A 21,192-nucleotide genomic window follows, 5' to 3' on the forward strand; every position below is an offset into this window, starting at 1 on the left:
TACCCAACCTACAGTATTCTTAGACCTTTTATAGTCTAGTGATATATTCTTAGATAGTTGAGTTTAATATTTATACCCAATTGTACAGACATTTTTACTTTGTTATTTTGTTTTCTTGGTGAACCTATAAAGTAGCTGGTGCGTCCTGTGGACTCTGCTTTAGCTTGCGAACAGGCTCCTGGCGAGGACGGAAAAAATTTCGGCGAGCGCGAAACAGACGAATTCGGGGAGCGAAGCGATCGGGGCGGGACAGGGGCACTAGGTCATCATCAGGGTGATGACCTAATGTCCAGAACTTTCGGTGTTTTCTACTTTTTAACCTTCTTTAGCCTTGTAAATAGAAATTATTTTTAAAATCAAAGAGAACATTATGAATAACATTATAGTTTTCTTAAAAACACCCCCGAAGTATAGAAAACTAAAATAAAAATAAAAACACCCCCAAATATTACGCGTGTGCTTACCATATTTGTAACGCACGTTACAATGGCTCATATACCATGATGGCTAATAAAGCCAATGAAAACTCTTCAACTGTATTATCCAATGACCCAGTTTGAAATATTGACATGGAATATCGCACTGATCACTTGTAGGTTCTTCGTATACCCGCCCACTTTAGAGGCTAGTAGTTTGGTGACACGTAACAGAGAACTGGGTGCGAGCGTAGTGCGCGAAGGCTCATGGTTAGTACGTAAAAAACAAATTAAAAATAAGAAGAGACCTGAGAAACTTGTGACATTCTACGGTCAGTCTTGCCACTAGCACTTTCGGATAAGGTTTTTTTTTTTTTCTAGTGTTGTGTAAACAGCGTTATCTTATTTTTCTTTCATTCCGTTGTTTATTGAATATCTTTAAAACCCCAAAGGTGGTGCCACTGCATTTGGTACACGGTCCTTGGGCCGCGCCCATGCCTCATAGCCTTTGAGTGTGACGAGTGTGTTCGGTTCTGTAGTGAAGGCAAAATTTCCATGGTATGCCATTTGAAAGCGTTACATAACTAGTATATGTTGCAATCCTAGTCTCCCTGCAGTTTAGGCAGTAGTCAGTCCAATTTTTTGCTGGTTATCAAGCTCGCTTTACTCGAGAGCTCAGAATGCATGTATGAAGTCCAAAGCAGCATATTTTTACCTTGTCAAACCGCATGTACTCGATTGAAATGAGCAGAATATCCAGTGCTTCAAAGTCCTGCATGCGGAATGCCCCGCAAAATTTTTCTGGGTCAATACGCGAACTATCCCTCTGACAGTGTAAAACAATAGACTTTTTATTGATCTCAATTAATTTGTTTTCTTCGGCAGTTATCAGTTCGTTCAACAAACTGTTTGAAACTCAGTTGTTCGAACATTAATTGATTGGGCAAAGATTCGGTGTTTGGTCACAAATTACATAACAGTGATTTTCTTAATCAATTTTATAATAGCAGTGATATTGCCATAATGTCAGAAATCTGGGGCTCGGATGTGAATGAATTGCCCGGTTTTGACATAATTGCACTTAGTCCACCCAGAAAACTCAACAACAAGAGATCTGGTAGATTTTCTGGTGGGATTTTAGTAGCTGTAAAAAAATTCCTCACGCCCCATTTCTCACTTGTCAAACAGACCCCTGAGTATATATGGCTAAAAATAACTAAAAATATTCTTCAGTTAGACAAAGATATTTTATTGTGTTCGTGTTACATTCCTCCAAAACACTCTCCTTATTTTAATCCTGATACACTTTTAAATTTAGAAAATGAAATAAATCTTTTCAAAAGAAATAGTTATATAGTTCTAGCGGGTGATTTCGATGCTCGCACGGGAATAGAAAGTGATTTCATCAGCAACGACAATTATAAATTTGTACCAGGGGGTGACTCCCCTTTACCAATTGTGGTAATGCCCACGAAAAGTTTGGATAATAATGTTAACGATCTAGGAAAACATCTCCTAGAAATGTGTAAATCTTTAGATTTAAGAATATTGAATGGAAGATGCAAAGGTGACTCGCTCGGAAAAATTACTTTTCACGGAAATCAAGGTTTCAGTACGATTGATTATATAATTGTTAGTCATGAAATTCTGCACCTTTTCGAAACGTTTGTTGTTCGAGAACCATCACCTTTTTCAGACCATTGCCAGCTACTAAGTTGGATAAAAATTGACTCATCATTGTTAAATAGCAAAGATACAAGTAACGAAGGTGAATTCTTCAACCTTCCTATACAATTTAAGTGGACAGAAGATTCTAAAGACTCATTCACTTCTGCGCTACAATCCAATGAAATTAAAAAGTTGATTCATGACTTTGAAATTTTAAACTTTGATCATGTAGGAGACGTTAACGAAATAGTAGATAAATTCATAAAAATATTAGAAACTGCTGCCAAACATTCGTTATCATTGGTAAAAGTGAACAAGAACTCCGAAAAAAGGCACTCTCAAATTTGGTTTGATAGTGACTGCAGTAATGTAAAAAAACTTTTAAGCCGCCTTTCACATAAAACCCATAAAAATCCTTTCGACGAGTAAACTCGACTTGAATATCTGTCTGTAAGAAGACAGTACAAACAGTTATTACGACATAAAAAACTCAAATATTGGGATAACAAAATTGATGAACTCGTTAAAACTAGAGCCTCAACCGAGTTTTGGGCCAATTTAAGATCTTTATCGACTCAGAAAAAAGCTTCACCTGACTCGAATGTTCCTTTGCGCAAGCTATACAATCATTTTCAACAATTACATTCGGCACCAAACGCCGATAATCTCTGTGAGAAACAAGATGAAATAATCAAAGAGTTAAAAAACAGAGAAACAATCCTGTCACAATTTGCTGAATTAGATCAACCTTTTTCTGAGGATGAAGTTAAGCATTCTATAAAACTGCTCAAAAATAAGAAAACTGCTGGCCTTGACCGAATAAGGAGTGAAATGTTAAAATGTGGAATTCCTTATCTGACTACCTCTTTAACAAAATTATTTAATTTCCTACTCAATAAAGGAATCTATCCAAATATTGCTGCTCGAAACGAAACAGGACGGTTGTCATTAGAATTTAATATTCTTCCAAGAATTATTAAATTTTGGCTACATCTTGTCCCTCTCCCAGAAGATAGCGTTGCCAAACAATGCCTCAATATTTCCAATCACCTGGCAAATGAAGCAAAGTCTTCTTTCATGTTAACAGTCAATGAAATCATCAAAAATTATTTAGATGACCAAAACCATCCGCATAATATAAACACACACAATTACAATAAACAAATTATCAAACATAATTTACAAAAACTAAAATGTCACATCTCAAATGATATGAAAAGACACCAAATGGAGATAATTCGGTCTAACAGAAAGTTGAATTTCTACTCAAGTTTTAAAAGTGATGTAAGCAAATCTGAGTACCTAGAACAAGTAAAGAACCTCAACTGATAGACAAGCTTTGGCAAAACTCCGATCTGGTAATCATAATCTTAGAATTGAATCTGGGCGACACTGTACTCCTAAATTACCTGAAACTCTTAGAATTTGTCAGTACTGCTGTTCTAACCAAATTGAGAATGAAATGCATTTCTTATTTCATTGTGACCGATACAATAATATTAGACAACAAGTCACAAATGACATCATCAAGAAATATCCAAAATTTGATTCCTTTAATAACACAGAGAAAACAATATTTCTATTTAACAATGCTGACACTTTTATTTGTAAAAAACTAGGTTACTTTACATATGAAGCACTACAAATAAGAGAACTTTGTAACCCTTGAACTTAAAATGAAGAATCTTGTAACTAACTATGTTTATTTTTCTTTCTTGTTGCCGTTGTAATTTGTTTCGTTTTTGAATTTTTATTTAGCGATTCTGTATTTAGGTAACACCATCTATATGGGAATACCAATAAATTGTTGTTGTTGTTGTTGACTGCAGGGCCACTTTGAGCCACCTGAGTCGTCTTGCACATGAGTCGAACAGTCGAAGCATTACACAATAGTCAATTGCAATAGGCACTTTTGTAATTGAATGAAATGTCAATAAGTGCCCCTGCATTCGGAGGTTTAACTGATAAGAAATGAAGTCCTACCTCCGGTCAGCTTGGTTGCGTGATCATGAGTAACAACAACGAACAAAAGCACATCACAGGAACATCACAGGATTGTCACATGATCACGTAGAACGCACCGGAAGTTGCCCGTGAACAAAATAGGTTATATATCTGTGCAGTGTACCCACGGGTAGGAAATAGTTCGGGGTTCCTTCTTCCAGCAAATTCTACAACACGAAACTTGAAAACTAAGGTTTCGAACCATGCAGCTGATAAAAATTTCGTGTACAAAATCGTCTTCGGGAATAGCCTCCTGCAAAAGGTCAGGAAGTTAAATCTTTCTGAGCCCTTCCCCCTACCCTGAAATAACAGGGAACGTCGCGTGACAGGAATACCGCGAGCTGGTAACTAGATCTGACAACAACATCATATGACTAGATTTTGTCCATTTTTACAGGGATCGATGTTTTGAGCTTTCTATCTTTTGGTAAACTGGTTTAGAGAGCTGCTTGTCACATCTGTCGAAAGTTTGCCTTTATCTACCTCAAGAACCGCGCCGTTTCCTCCAGTTTCCAAGCAATGGACCGACTTCTGTTTGCAGGTCTGCAGATATTGTCAGTCTTAAGTTTTACTGCAGATGCATCGAGCTCAAGGCCTCATATTATCTTCATACTGGCGGATGATTTGGTAAGCACGACTAATTCATATACGCCAACCTGGAGTCAGACGGAATCTCCCGCTTCGGCGGAGCTTTTTTTGAGTCTAGAGGGTAAAACTGGAAAAAATTCGATTTGTTTTAGGGTACTGAGATTGCCATCTTTTTAAATTTTAATCTACGTTTATTTTGTATTGGTTTGTTTATTTGTATTTTTATTACTAAAAGTCACTTTCATATCAACTTTCATGTTTTTATCTAGGGAGACGTAAGTTACATTTGTTTCAAAGGAGACCAAAAGTGAAAAAATGTGTCAATCAATCAATCAATCAATCAATCAATCAATCAATCAGTCAGTCAGTCAATCAATCAATCAATCAATCAATCAGTCGGTCAGTCATTCAATCAATCAAACAAGCAAGCAATCAGTCAATCAATCAATCAATAAGTCAGTCAGTCAGTCTGTCAGTCAGTCAGTCAATCAGTCAATCAATCACTCAGTCATAATAATAGATTCTTGGAATTATTTCTCTTTATATTCAAACTTGAATAGATAGTTGTCTTCAAGACTGAATTGTTATCTTGCAGTCCAACCCCCTGCCCCTACCCACCCAGATGCCCTATCACATTGTGTTGAATTCAACACTGGTCTGATACATGTATATGCATGTAATTATACAAAGTTGCTCGGTCAATAGATGCATATCAACTCTACTGCTTGTATCTTAACTCCTAGATAAATGACACTAGTCAAGCCTACCTATCATGATGATAATTAATGAGTGATTCATGTTCAATATAGGGCTGGGATGATGTGAGTTTTCATGGCTCAGACCAAATTCCAACTCCTAATATTGATGATCTGGCAAATAGTGGAGTTATTCTGAACAATTACTATGTGCTGCCAATTTGTTCACCCACACGCAGTGCTATTATGACTGGCCGATATCCTATACATACTGGTAAGTCAAGTTTTAGCAATCCCATAAGGACTTGTGTGCTATTCTTGAGAAACCATTGTAGGGGTGGCGAATGGTCCTTCAGAAACTCTGGGTCTCATAAAATTTTAGTTGAATTTCATGGGTCTCACAGTCTCGTTTTTTAGCAGTTATGTGCGTCTCGCAGTCTCAATTTTTATACGAAGCTGTCTCGGAGTCTCGATTTTTCGCAAGGCTAAGGGTCTTGAAGTCCCGATTTGTCATTTATCTGTTTTTATAAATGATGTCTTCCAGCTTCACTTGATTTTCAATTTCAATGAAGCAACTTACAAATTTTCTGAAAAAAAGTTAATCCTACATTTTAATTCTCCTAAATTGTCTTAATTCTACAAATAGGTACAAAACCTACCGCAATGTCCCTTTTGATGCCAGAAAAACAGTTATTTTTCTCTAGGATATCCTAATGTAGTGTGTTATAATCGAATTTCCAGTTCCAGTCAGTTCCAAGAAGCTGGCTAAAGGCTGTACAAGCTCATTCTAGCTCTCAACTAAATCTGGGGCTCAAATTTTAAGAGTCTGAATGCTTTGAAGTCTCGGTCTCACAATCTAAAAAGTCAAAATGTCTTGGGCTCGCAGAGAAAAACACTTGTCTCGCCGTCTCACAAAGACTCGCATTTACCATTCGCCACCCCTCATTGTATTTGTCCATCATAATCCTTTCCCAGAATTTACTGAACCAGTCCCTAGTGACTTTCTATGGCCCATGGTCCTTCGTTATTCAATAGACAGGTAATCAGTACCCATTGTGTAGTGGATAGCATATCCTAATTTGCAATTATGTTCAGTTGGACTGGTCTTGTTTCCAGTTGTGACCACTTAAAGCATTACTCCCTGCTTTTCCCCACGATTTGGGTCTTAAAAGCCCAACATTTTTTTGAATTTTTGTTTTTCAATTTTGAATTGAAGTCTCCAATTTTCCCTCATATGGCAAAAGGGTCCATTTCAGGATGACAAGCACATAATGCTCATAGATATTATCTTGTATACCCATAATAACCATTTAAATGTTTCAGTAAGACGTTGATCGAACTCAACTTAATTTGCCATGAATCTCACCCTCCCTCCCCCCCCCCCCCCCCGCCCCTGCCCGCATGTGTGGAAAGCACATTAATTGTGGTAAACAGAGAAAAAAAAGGTCTCTACAATTTTTGCACTTAATAAAGAACATACATGAAGAGATTTTAAGGCACTACTGACTCATGTTGTCTGCAGCTGAGGCAATTGCAAGTACCTCTTTCTGCATAAACAATTCCTGGTAAAACCAGATTGTGTTCTACATCTGCTTGTTTTGTTTTTATTTAGGTATGCAACATCGGGTGATTTCTGCTGCTCTACCTTTTGGAGTTGGTCTTGATGAAGTATTTCTGCCTCAATATCTGAAAGAGCAAGACTACCAAACACACGCTATTGGCAAGGTAATAAAAATATTGATTGTGGTGATGGTTGCTTTTACTTACCAGCTTGTAAGTACAGACTGAGGTCCTTTTTTATTTCAACTCTGTCACTACCTGTTTGAGGCATGGTGATACTGTGTGCAAATCAGTTTCAATCCAACCTCGTTCCCAGGGTCCTGAGAACAAGATTGGTTTTGTGTGTGCTTGAGCAGAGATTTAGCAAATGGGCTCCTTGGTTGTAAAAGATACTTATATTAGTCTCTTCATTTCAAGCAGTTTTGCTGATACAACTGGGACATGCGGCAAAGTGATTCTAGTAATAATTGTGTGCAATTATTCATTGAATAGTCCAACACACAGGAAACATATGGACTGCTGAATTTTGTGCAGTCACGACTGCTACACTGTCATCTGGGGGGGGGGGGGGGTCTCCCATATGAAAAGAAAGGTTGGGGATGCTCTTCATGTTGTTTAGGGGTGTATTAATCAAGGGTTTTGGTCTCACTGTGAGTGTTCTTGACGAAACACCACTATTTTTGGCTGTCAAACTATCTTTTAGAGTAGGGTGCACTCAAAGAAATAACAATGAAAATAACGCTTTTGAATTTTCGTTTTTAGGTTTGATTTCTGCTGCTCTCTCAAGTCCTGTAGACAAAATAAAATAGCTTTTAAAGTGGAAAGACCATACAAATATTCTATAAATCATTTCCCCAAACCTGACAGTAATCGCTAAAGACCTTACAATACCCCTGATGTGGGCTTCCCCTGAATAATGTGGAGATCTCCCTAGGGCATTTAATCTGCACGATATGGAGGGGAAACCGAGGCTTGTTCGATGATTCCCCGCGTCCGCATAGCTAGGAGAGGTTAGCTAGGGAAGGTTGAAAAAAATATGTGTTTCAATTTGTGGAACCATGAACAAGTGTCTGCTTTCTGGAGTTGTTGGACTGCGAGATGTGTTAGCGGAGGTTCAATTGTGCATTTTCTATCAAAGACTGAAGCAGTTTGGCCTGACAAAAACCTTAACAGCTGGGCATTTTGCTTGTGGTGTCTACATTGCACTATAGCTCCACAGAACATCAGTTAACATACAGCTCTTGTATACTTTCAGTGGCATCTTGGGTTTTTCAAGAGTGCCTACATTCCAACTAACAGAGGCTTTGATTCGTTCTTTGGATTTTGGAGTGGCAAAACTGACTATTGGGACCACTCCCAAGCTGAAGACGGCTTCTGGGGATTAGACCTTCACAACAACACCACGGTATAAAAACTTTTCCTCATTTTCCATCATTTTTCCATCATTTTCCCCTCCATTTTGACTCCCAGCTACTCCCATTCCCAACATAACTGGCAAGAAATCTCATTACAAAACAAGTGTATATATGAACTACGTTTAGAGACTCGAACACAATGAAATGAAGTTACCAGGGCCGTAGCCAGAAAAAAATGTGACTGGGACAATGGGCCATTCCCCCTATGAGACTTGCACACAGGAAATCATGGTAGTCAAGTATTCATCACGTGCATGACATCTTTGAGACATTGCATACAACTACCATGATTCCCTGCCTGCGTCTCATAGCTATAGAGTGAATGTCCATTGTTAAATTCTCTTCCTAGGTATTTAGAAGTGTTTTACATTCACCCTAAAACATCAACAACAGCAACAACAACAACAACAACAATAACAACAAGCACAAAAACGGAAAAAATGGCTGAGGCCTTGGTTTGCCTCAGACTGGCTACGGCCTCGGTTACGAAATCAGAATCCCATAATTGCAAAAAGATTTTCCAGGAATTGTCCAATGTTAGCTTTTTTGGTGTTACCCTCTGTAAATATTCTTATTATTATTCAAATGTTTTTTCAGACTGCATGGCTAATTAACACTTTATCTGTAATTTAAAACCGTAATAGCGAAGATATCGGTGACATCACTGTTCCGTATATTGTGTCCGTATATTCTCCTTTCTATAGCCTGTTTGGGATGAATGGGGTCACTACGGAACGGACCTTTTTGCTGAGAAGGCTGTGGACGTCATTAACGCACATGACACTTCCAAGCCGATGTTTATGTATCTTGCCCACCAAGCTGTACACAACGCCAACGGGAATCAACTTATCCAAGCTCCACAGGATGTAATTAACAAATTTAAAGATATTAAAAACGAACGAAGAAGGATATTTGCTGCTATGGTAACAGTGTTGGATCAGTCTGTAGGCAAGGTATTGAGACATGTTAGAAAAAGCTTTTAGCCACACCTTTAGCGAATACTGATTGGCGTAACCGTGTGCCGTTGTTAACAAAATGACGGACGCTTCTTGACGTTTTCGAAGTGTCTGTTAAGAGGATTCAGATAAGATTTTGAACCACTAGAAGATATTAGTGTATGATAGTTCAGCCAATCGGATTGCAACATTTACATAAGTATACGAGTAGAATTCTACTAATAACCATAAAATATTTCACTTAAATGCGTAAAGGGATTTGTGATTAGCAGTTTGGTTTCTTTTCCGGAGTAAAAATCTAAAACCGTGTACACGTCGTTGCTTCAATCGAGGAGGTAAATAATTGCATTTTTTGTCGTGTTATTACAGGTTGTAGACGCCCTGAAAGCTCGTAACATGTACAACAACTCGGTGATAATCTTCTCTACTGATAATGGAGGACCTGCAGCTGGTCTTGATGGCAACAGTGCCTGTAATTATCCACTGAGAGGAATGAAAACAACACTTTGGGAAGGTGCTTTGTTCAGTTGATTAAGTAAATTAGTTGAGGCCGTCGTTTCAGCTTTACTGGGAAGCCGGTAACCAGCACAAACCATTATGAAACATATTCAACTAGCTGAGCGTAACTGAAGCTCTATATCTATTATTCTTTCAAAAAGGGCAGGGTTTTCTTAACGGAAGATGACTGCAGTTTGTGTGTAGGGGAGAGAATTCAAAGAAAATTGTATGCATAACGAAGGATCGGCCAACGACGAAATCTTTGCGAGAGATGTACCATCGAGGGCTCCTTCTTGGTGTAGAAGACACAGGACACGTCAGAAACCTATTGCTTTCATTGTTTCCTCCTTCTTTTGTCCTTTTGATCTCTATTGTTTTACGTCAACTGTCTTGTACACCAATTTAGAGCCCCGAGTATCAAAAGAGTCATCCATCTTGAATCACAAGATAGATCAAGGTTATTTATGATTTCTTCGTCCCATTTGCTGTGATTGCTTCGAGCATGATGTGTGATTTCATATTTGCTTGTTTTCTGTAAGTTCAACAAGTTGCACATAATATGCGAAATCGAAAAACCACGCTCCGTTAGTGGTCATCTGAAAACTAAGTTCAGGGTTAAGTACGTGAATGAACTTTCTTAACAGAGTTCTTTCAAACTTAGTCAGAAAAGTTCTCATTTCTTAAGTTATCGGTGACAACATTTGGTTCTGAAATTTTAGTGATTCGTTCGAAGGCCTTACATATTTTTTCCTGATTCCTGTCTTTTTTTAATTTTTTATTTATTTAATTAACCGCGCGGCCATGGGCCGAGCGCGGTTCTAGGTTTACCCGTGGTTTATTATTTTTTTTTTTGTCGGTGACCAGACGCAGACCTCCGCTCGGCCAAACTTTGAGTCACGCAACGTGTGATGTTTTTCCGCCAGAAGCTGTTAAAACATAAACACACGGACAATTTTACGGATATTGTTTTCTTTTTTGTGGGTAAAATATATTTTCTTTTCGTTTTATCAAAGCGTTGGATTTAAAGGGAATAATAAATACGCTAAAAAGAGGTATTACGTCAGCCATGGAATGCGCTGACGTTGCAGCTTTCACTTTCGCTACGTGACAAATAAGATCGTGTTTACTTTGCAAGTTTATTTCGGCAGAAGCGACGGTCATTAATTTATTTGTAATTTTGTGAGTATTTCTTGTGGTTTTACGCAAATGAAGTAAATCCTTTGACTGTTTCATCGCAGCCAATTCATAGATCGGAAGGAAAATTAAATATTTGCAAGCCAAGCAACGAACTTGTCAGAACGTGCAAGGATTACGTCATTGGTAGGGAAATAACCACCGTACTAAAGATAGCCGTGGATAACGCAATTCTTGAATTATGTGACTTGTGTGACTTCTTTGCTGGTCCTTTACTCAAGGGAAAAAACAATTTAATTTAACCGTGATTTTTAAGAAGGAAAGCTGTTGTTAATAGTGTTCGTATCTTCATGCCCATACGTATCCCGAAGAAAGTTCCAGATTAAGACTATTACGTCATCGGAGATTTCACACCGGTTACGACTGATGGTGCAATAATACAGTTTGTGTTGATCAAGTAATGTGGTGTCTACAGTAATCAATGAATCATCAAGGATTGCTTTGGAATGTACACTGCGTTGCGACTGTAGTGCTAAGAAAACAGTTAAATTTTAAAAGCGCGGTTATAAGATCTAACAGATCTTCTTGTTTTTTTTTTCAGGTGGAGTGCGTGGTGTGGCGCTCGTTCACAGTCCCCTGCTGGGCACCAAAGGCCGAGTAAGCATGGACATGATGCACGCTACAGACTGGGTCCCAACGCTCTACGGGCTGGCAGGAGGGAACACCAGCAAGCTGGAAAATCTGGATGGGTTTGACATGTGGCCCACCCTGACTCGTGGAGAACAAAATCCACGCACTGAAATATTACTCAATATCGATGGCGACGATTCTGCGCTTCGTTTTCAGCAGTGGAAATTTGTTAATACAAGTAATGTTCACCTTCCTTACTCTTATTTTTAATTCCATCGAGTTCACATCGTAATTTTGAACTGACGGGTGATAAGCAACATGATGTTTCGACGACTTCATGTCATCACTGTCGAATGAATACATTAAAAATAACGGCAAGGCATATTTATAGAAGCAAGAATCTGAAGAAATAAATTAGCAAAGGTGACATGAAAGCATTCAGGTAAAAAGTTTCGCGCGAATGAAATCTGCTTGCGTGTTCAGTTTCGGTGTTTTGTTCTTAACCCACAGTATTTCAAAGATCAACAAACATTCGAGTTTGCCTCTACATTTCTTTATGACTTTAAAGTTCTTAATGAAGTTGTCAGGTGTTAAGCCATGCTCGTCCCTGAAATGTTTTCCAATCACAGAATATTTATGTTCTTCTACGCGTTGATGGAGGTGGCGCGCGGCAAGTGTACCCAATATAATTTGTATTGCACAAACCACATGTGAATTCGTATACTACACTTTGCTGGTTTATCAGTTGAGACTTTATCTAAACTTACTTTTTCTGTATTTTATTAGGTACTGCTCGCAGTAAATGGTATCCTCGTCCAGGACTTACAGAGTCCAGTAGGTCTTTCAGGGATACACCACTAAAGAATGTAGTGATTAATTGCTCTGGCGAGCCCCCAGCCACGCCAGCGGAGTGCAGAGAAAAGCCATGCCTGTTCAACATTGAAGATGATCCTTGTGAGTACTACAATGTCGCAGAGAAATACCCGGATGTATTGAACAAGTTACTGAGCGTGATGGAAAAGTACAAAAAGTCCATGGTTCCACCAAGATATAAACCCAAAGACGAAGCTGCTGACCCAAATGCTCACGGAGGCGTTTGGACGCCGTGGCGGGATTAGAAATCGACAGAGAGAAAACCTGAGCTAGAATTGACCATTAGAAAGTTGGACACTTCGGATTGCTTTAGAGTCAGCAATGACCAGAGGAGCATTTTCACATGACGTCACAGGGGCCATATTGATAGTCCTAAACAATTAAATGTTTTATCCTTTGGGAAATGAATTCTTTTTGTATTGTTTAGGAACACCAATATGGCTGCCATAGAAACACTTTGTAAAAGAATTCATCTTTATATGATATTGTTATCAGACTTGATTTTTTCATGGTTACGATATTTCTTGTCTACCTGTTTGCTCGAGATCTAGCTAGTTTGTCTGAGAACAGCACTGATTCGAGAAATGGTTAGCTTTTATTTGTCCTTGCGGGTGAATACGTTTTATCTTAATTCTATGTACACTTTTTGTAGTTTATTAAAAATTAATATAATATATACAATGTGATGGTAAGGCAGTTATTATACTAATCGTGACCGAGTTCAGCCTTGAAGGTTTCAATTTTTTTACTTTATTGGGAATAATTTTAGATAGAAGTTAAACTTGTGTTTTAAGGGTAAAAAGACCAGAAATATCCCCTACAAGTAAGACGGTGTTTAGAATAAAAGATGGGTTACATAATAACTCTGTGTTTGTCATTTCAGTTAATTTTAGACAACAGAAAACAGCATGGCTGTAACAGTTTTTGCGTGCCATCTATTTAGAAAGATATTCATATGTTATCACCTCCACAAAACCTTCGTAGCGCCGAGTTTGCTGTAATCATCTCTCAGATTTCACTGAATTTCTCAATTGACTGGATAACGTGAACACAAATGATCTGAGCAAAGTCGTATCTCGAAAAGGGGGCAAACTTTGTGGTGGGGTGTTCACTTTTTGAGTTGAATGAAACACGAGTAGAAATGAAAGCGACCGAGACGGAGAATTTGCTTTCTAATAGAATGTCTCCTCTACATGTACAGTCGTCTATGGTCGGGAAAATTGTTTATTGGAAGACCAGAACAGTCTGAAGTTAGATAAAACGTAAAGCGCGAGTCTATACAGTCCGATAATCAAACGCTTTTGGCGACATATCCATCAAATATTTTCGCTCTCACATGACTGGTCTAAACGCGTCACGTGACTGAATAAGCTCCACCTAAGACTGGAGAATATCCAGGTGATAGGAAGCAATTTTCATAGGATCTTCGGCATTGCAGAAACTATTTGAAGCATAATAAACACAATAGCCTCCGTTTGACTTTAAGATTATACTTTGGTATTTGTTCCTGGGCATTATCTTATCCTCAAAGCTCACATTTTCCCTTGAGCTTCGCTCTCAGAAAGCTGCTCGCTTCTCGGGATAGATAACATCCGCGGGCAAATATCCGAGCATATATTCGTCCCAAATGGAGGCTATTGAAATGAGCTTAACCTGTGGTTCATTATGCGTACGCACTGATTCGCTGGAATGATTCACTGGAATGCCAGAAATGCTAACGTTTCGGGTTCGCCAAACAACAAAAAGATATAAGAATATTCTGCCTCAGTCTAAAAATTAGACGTTCTTACAAAACGAGTGAAAGCTAGAGAGGTTTACTCGTAATTTTGAGCGCCGCATAAACTCGTTATGAGAGATTTTGACTGGGTAAAACTTAAGACATCAATTAAAGTAATTGGTCAAGTCACATATCAAGGATATAATGATGGGTTGCCAACTGGAGGTACAGAAGCAAGGAAACAAGGGGAACAAAACAGTGGACAAAACAGAGACTGTGACTGACGGCTTATCAATCAACTAGGAACGAAGAACGGCATACCACTACCACGCAATTGTACAATGACTCGTGCATTATGTACTGTAGGAAGCAAAACTGTTTCCTACACGAAGAATACTCTCCCAAATTAGGCCTCGGTTAATGTGAAATCTTAGATCATTTCGGATTGGGTCTTACCCTGAAATTAAACACCGGCTTAATCGTTTTGAAGACTAACGTATCTATAAGGATTAACGGCTCTTTTGAAAAGATTATTTTCCGAGTTTCTTTTGTCATTTTTTCCCGGGACAAAGGAGTCCCTTGATACCGCCTTTGTGTTTGTCATTTTAAAACCCTTTTTCAGTCTCTAAACATTTCAATGGTGCTTTTCATTAACGACCTATGAGCTGTTCAAATATGAAAGATATGCTTTAATATTAGTCTTCATTTCTGGAAAAAATACAATCTGCAATCTCTTAGTTCAGTTTCGTGAATGATTTTCCTTTAAGATTTATTTAACCCTTCCTTAGTTCGCATGATTTAAATAGCTTGTTGGTAATATCATTTAAAGGACATAAACATTTAAAAGGAATAAAGCCTTAACGGGACCCTTTCTTAAACAAATAAAGCTATACACAGTAAGCATTGTTTTAAAGCACAATTGTGCGGCAAATTGTAGTCTGTTCAATAAATGAACAGTTTAGTTATCTAGAAGTAAGCAGACTATACCAGCTTCCACGAAAGCAGGTTAGCGTCGCTGCAAGACTCAAGATGAAAGTCGCAGTCAAAATTTTACTGGTTTTGCAATTATTTTTTGGAGTTGGTAAGTGGGATGCCCTTATTGTTCTGAGTAAGAAGCTTAACTCTAAAGTGAGATTTATCAGTTTTAACTTTGGTCAATACCCCTGCATCGTGGAAATTGTAGGTCATGTTAGAGATTAACCGTTCCCATTTTTTCAGCAGAGTAAAATTGTATTTTAGTGTTCTTCCCATCACAAGACAGATAACTCCTCACAAGTCATTCGATAAAGCGCGAATCGGTCGGAAAAGCCCGTCAAGAAAGAATGTCTCCATTACGGAGCATAAAAGTTCAGTACCTTAATAAGTAATTACAACTGCGATCCGGGGACAACGCTTGGCAAGTAAACGACTTAGATTAATTCAACTAACGAATCTCGCGATTTAGCTGAATCTGTCCAGTGTAGGAATTGGGCCCAGCTATAAAAGATCCAAAGAAAGCTTTCAGTTTCAAATGGAAATAAGAAAAAGAATTCGTCGTCGTTTATTGTTCACCAAAATACTCAGAATTTCATCAATTCACACTGTTCGTTTGCTGAGCATGGCTATACTCACAAGCACTGTGAGCGGTATGTTTGCGTTCCTCATATAGCTTTAACTCGTTATTGGCAGGGTTACACTCAAGCTTCGCTAATCGGCTTGCTTGTGGAAAATTTCGCCGGGATTTAAACCTTTCCTTTGCTTTCTTCGAGCCCTTTGCATACTTCCAATTGAATTTGTTATTCGGAAAAAATACTCGTCTCCTTTCGCTGCCAAATTGACAGTGTGTTTACCCCTATTACGTTCACTAAAATTTATACTTTCGAAGTTTCACTGAATCTCAGCACGTGCGGCCAAACTTTTTTTTCCCTTGTTATCAGCAAGAAACTGCGGAATCGCTTGGTTCCACTGGAGTTAGATGTGCAAGGAAAATGTTAATTCCTGGTTTAATTAGTTCAAAGTAATTAAGCACTACTTTCACTTGCTTCCAGCCTGGTCCCAGAGGGTTTCCTTGATTGAAATGAAAACAGAAGAAAGGCCGTTTACCTGACTGGAACCAGGTTAACCATCTTTTGTTTCCGAATATGAGAACGTTTCACATTCCACAACAAAGGTCATGTTCAGCACGTTTTCTCTCTGGAAAAAACGACAATGATTGCTGTCGAAAGAACTTCAAGTTTAGTTCAGTTTCAATCAACTGAGAAGTTTTGAGTTATGTAACATTCGGTTCAAGTTTACCTGGTGAAATTTAAACGCCATTTGATTTTGGTGTCTACGGTCAAAGAAAGCCATTGTTTTTTTTTCTTTCGTACTTAAGATTTACTTAGGACGCATCGAAGTCATTTTGTATCGACCGTAGCAGCGAGGATATCTCTTGGCCAAAACATTTTCCCCTCCCTCCGCTCCCTTAATGCCATCTTTCGGATTATCATTTATGCTATGCATTTTCGCTTTCCAGCGGTGGGGCGCCATTTTTGCCCCACCTTTGCTGAAAATGATAATATAATTACATCGTTAACAATGAAGCGGCCAAGAAATGGGTTGTGTCCTGTTGTACCGGTACACAGATCGAATAACCATTGTACTCCTTTCTTTACGAACCTTTGTTTAGCTTTTGAACATTGTTGGGTGTTTTGTATCGCTTCTTGTGAACCGGTAAAGGTGGACAGAACCAAGAAATGCCACTTCACGAGTTGAGCATTTGTTGTACACCATATCATCTCCAACTAACTAGTGCGACCTCAGATCACAGAGAGCTTCCGAACTCAGTTCAGTATATAAATATGGTTCTTTTATATTGATACCAAGTTTTTACCGAGACTCGCCTTCTACTAGCTACGGCTGTGATTTGAGCTTCTAATTGAATACGTCTTTGAAGAACAGAAATGCCGAAATGGCTTCAAAAAAAGAGTTAATTTTGTTGTCCCGAGCTTAACCTCTTTTTTCCCCCGCGACAAAAGAGTCCCTTGATACCGCCTTTGTGTTTGTCATTTTAAAACCCTTTTTCAGTCTCTAAACATTTCAATGGTGCTTTTCATCAATGACCTGTGAGCTGATCAAATATGAAAGATATACCTTAATATTAGTCTTCATTTCTGGAAAATATGCAATCTGCGATCTTTTTCAGTTTCGTGAATGATTTTCCTTGAAGATTCAACTTTTCTTTTAGTTTGCGTGGTTTAAATAGCTTGTTGGTAATATAATTATAAGGACATTGACATTTAAACAGAATAAAGCCTTAACGGGACCCTTTCTTAAACAAATAAGGCTATACACACTAAGCTTTGTTTTAAAGCACAATTGTGCGGCAAATTGTAGTCTGTTCAATAAATGAACAGTTTAGTTATCTAGAAGTAAGCAGACTCTACCAGCTTCCACGAAAGCAGGTTAGCGTCGCTGCAAAACTCAAGATGAAAGTCGCAGTCACAATTTTACTGGTTTTGCAATTATTTTTTGGAGCTGGTAAGTAAGATGCCCTTATTGTACTAACTAAGAGGCTTAACTCTAAAGTGAGATTTATTTTAACTCTGGTCAATACCCTTGCATCGTGGAAATTGTAGGTCATGTTAAAGATTAACCGATCCCATTTTTTCAGCAGTGTAAAATTGTATTTTAGTGTTCTTGCCAAGAGGAGACAGGTAACTCCGCACAAGTCATTTGATAAAGCGCAAATCGATCGGAAATGTAGGTCAAGAAAGAATATCTCCATTACGGAGCATAAAAGTTTAGTACAAAGTTCACAATAAACGGCTTAAATTATTTTAACTAACGAATCTCGCTATGAACTGAATCTGTCCAGTGCAGGAATTGGGCCCAGCTGTAAAAGATCCAAAGAAAGCTTTCAGTTTCAAATGGAAATATGGAAAATAATTCGTGGTCGTTTATAATTCGACAAAATACTCAGAGTTTCATAAATTCACACTGTTTGTTTGCTGAGCATGGCTATACTCTCAAGCACTGTGAGCTGTATGTTTGCGTTCCCAATATAGTTTTAACTCATATATTATTGGTACGGTTACACCCGACCTGCTCGTGGAAAATTTCGCCGGTGATTTAAACCTTTCCTTTGTTTTCGTCGAGCCCTTTGCATACTTCCAATTGAATTTGTTATTCGGAAAAATATTCGTCTCCTTCCGCTGCTAAATTGATAGTGTGCTTACCCCTATCACGTTCACTAAAATTTATATTTTCGAAGTTTCAATCTAAGTGTGCGCTGTCAAACGTGTTTTCTTTCCTTGTTGTGAGCAAGAAACTATGGAGTCGCTTGGTTCCACTGGATTAGGTTTGCAAGGAAAATGTTAATTCGTGGTTTAATTACTTCAAAGTAACTACGAACTACTTTCACTTGCTTTCACCCTGGTCCCAGAGGGTTTTCTTGGTTGAAAAGAAAAGAAAGGCCATTTACCTGACTGGAACCTGGTTAACCATCTTTTGTTTCCGCATAAATTGTTATGAGAACGTTTCACATTCCACTGACAAAGGTCAAGTTCAGCACGTTTTCTTTCTTGACAAAACGACAGTGATTGCTTTGTGCTTTGGAAAGAACTTCAAGTTTAGTTCAATTTCAATCAACTAAGGAGTTTTGAGTTATGTAACATTCGATTCAAGTTTACTTGGTGAAATTTAAACGCATTTGATTTCGGTGTCTTCGGTTAAAGAAAGCTATTGTTCACGGTGTTTTTCTTTCTTACTTACTTAAGACGCTTCGGAGTCATTCACGGCACGAAAAATCGCCTTTACCGCGCGTCAAATGTGTTGTTAAAGGTTTTGTAAAGGTCGCCTTTGCACGCTTTTGACGATCTGTGACGCGAATCAAAGATCATCTGTGAATAAACCTTTACCACCAAATCAAAGGCGTGAAAGGCCGTTTTTACTCACCTTTGAACGCCTGTGTTTTTAGGGTTAAAGGTGATCCTTTGATACGCCTTTGCGCACTGTCAAAGGCGGGTCAAAAGTGTAATCAAATTTGTCTGCGACTCGAGTCAAAGGTTTGCTAAAGACGTGGTCGAAGATGCCTGTGACGCAGGCCAAAGGTTTGTCAAAGGTACTCTGCGCGTTCCGCGCTCGCGCGTCTCGCCCGAACTTCTCGCTCGCGCTCCTCTTTCGCGCTGCGCGACCGTTGATCACGTTTCGCGCGATCCACATCTTATACGCTTTTTTCTGCTTACTACACTAGCTTTGTGGCTCCGCATACGAAAGATGCAATTAGATCCGTACTCTTGATTTATGTCTGACAAGTTTTGAAGAATATATCAACTTCAATAAGGTTATTTTGTACCAAACTATTGACAAATGTTAACGGAAAAGCGGCCCGGAAAGATCATTGCGCCTAATTTTAAGAAAATAAATATGTTCAACTTCATCTCAGTTTCAATTTTTTCCCCGTTTTTATCAAGAGTAAATACCTTCAAGTACCTTACATAAATGTTCTGGGCTTCAGGTTTCAAAAAGCCACGTTACAGGCTTGGTTTCAAACTACACGTAATGAGACTGATCATAAGGAAAACATTGTTCTGTCTATCGTGAAAACAACAGTCAACAAATCTTCCATGGTACAAAGTGCATTTATCTAACATTGAAGTACTACGGCTAAATTCTCAGTTCCTTAAATTTACTAGACCAGACTAGACAATAGGGAAGACAACCGACAAAATTTCGGGAAAGATATACCAAACTTCGCACAAAAGTCAACTAGTGTATAAGCGTCCTTTCCAGATGGCACGTACAGTCCGTTGCATGGAACTCCTTATGTTTTGGCAGTTCTCCTTTTCTGCTTCTTGCACTTGCTCATTCTTGCATTATAAGTGGAATGGAATACAGTGTTTTCCACTTCTTTCTCATCAAAGTGGTTAAACTGCCTTGTTGGGGGTCAATGCCAACTAAAACCCCATTATTTCTAGGGAAGACACATTTTGACAAAGTCTAAGGCGTTGACGAAATTAATCAATGCATCTTCACTGGATAAGTCCATCCTGTCGACCACTGCTTGTCCGCATTTGTCTAAACAGAAGCAAACAGACAAAAACGTTGGAAATGAATATTAAGGGTGAATCTTGGCATTCTATTCCTTAAAGTTTGCCTATAGTTTTTGCTAATATCACATTAATAAAACGTGACCAATCAGATCATTACTCCTCCTTCGAATAGTTTGTGCTTCTGTCAATAGTAGCCTTTTTTCTGTATTTCTCTCCACTCTACTCAGAGATTTGGTCACACAGGTATGTCATTAAGAGCCAGTTGAACAAGCTAATTTCACCAGCTGAACAAGGGTTATCCCCAGCTAGAATTTCATAAGAGAACAAAGACTTGGGGTCATTTTAAAAGTGTACAGCTTGGCACAAATAAACAAAAAGCCTAGAGCCAGTTTACCGGTCCATCTGTCTGCATGTCTCTTAAAGACATCTTACAGACCTCTTACAACAAAGATCTTTTATGGTTGCAGAATAGCAATCTAAAAATCAACAAATCTGACATAAACTGTGACAAGAAATGAGGAATACACACACCTTTGGGAATATTGTTGTTCCTGTGTAATTTCCACAGATCTCTTCATGTTCAGTGGTGTAATCTTTTTCCTTATTTTCCTTGTAGATCATATGTGAAAAGGAGCATATAAACATATCAAAATAATTGCACATTTGATTAGTAAACAGTTAGCAACTACTTGTACACTTTTTTCCACTGAAAAAAATTCCTGAAATTAAATGATTTAACATGAGACATGCCTGCATGGAATCGCATGGCTCATTCATTGAAACAAAAATCCAGTTCAAGATGATGAATACAACCACTATGATTCCCAGTGCAGCCGCATCTCATAGAGGGAAATGGCTATTATCCAGTCAAATTTGCCAACAAAATTTTAAATTGAGTAAAAGCAAATAAATGTCTTTGTCAATTTTCTTTTACTAAGTTATTATCAAATCCTCTATGCCTTAAATTTTCTACTGATCCCATCAATAGTTATGAATTAATCATATTATTAATTTTGCTTGGAAAAAT

At 38.3% G+C, this 21,192-nt stretch overlaps 1 protein-coding gene across 1 annotated transcript; it reads left to right on the forward strand.

Moving 5' to 3' along the window:
• Positions 1–3,975: 3,975 nt before the first annotated feature.
• LOC145489980 (arylsulfatase I-like) lies at positions 3,976–13,300 on the forward strand. The gene is made up of 8 exons (XM_081469068.1): positions 3,976–4,715; positions 5,486–5,645; positions 6,984–7,096; positions 8,187–8,336; positions 9,051–9,299; positions 9,672–9,816; positions 11,536–11,802; positions 12,351–13,300. Exons 1-8 carry the CDS (start codon positions 4,608–4,610, stop codon positions 12,680–12,682), a joined length of 1,524 nt encoding a protein of 507 aa, XP_081325194.1. The 5' UTR covers positions 3,976–4,607; the 3' UTR covers positions 12,683–13,300.
• The last annotated feature ends 7,892 nt before the right edge of the window (positions 13,301–21,192 follow it).

The sequence above is a fragment of the Orbicella franksi genome, chromosome 6 (assembly GCF_964199315.1).
Source record: "Orbicella franksi chromosome 6, jaOrbFran1.1, whole genome shotgun sequence".
Classification (NCBI taxonomy): Eukaryota; Metazoa; Cnidaria; class Anthozoa; order Scleractinia; family Merulinidae; genus Orbicella; species Orbicella franksi.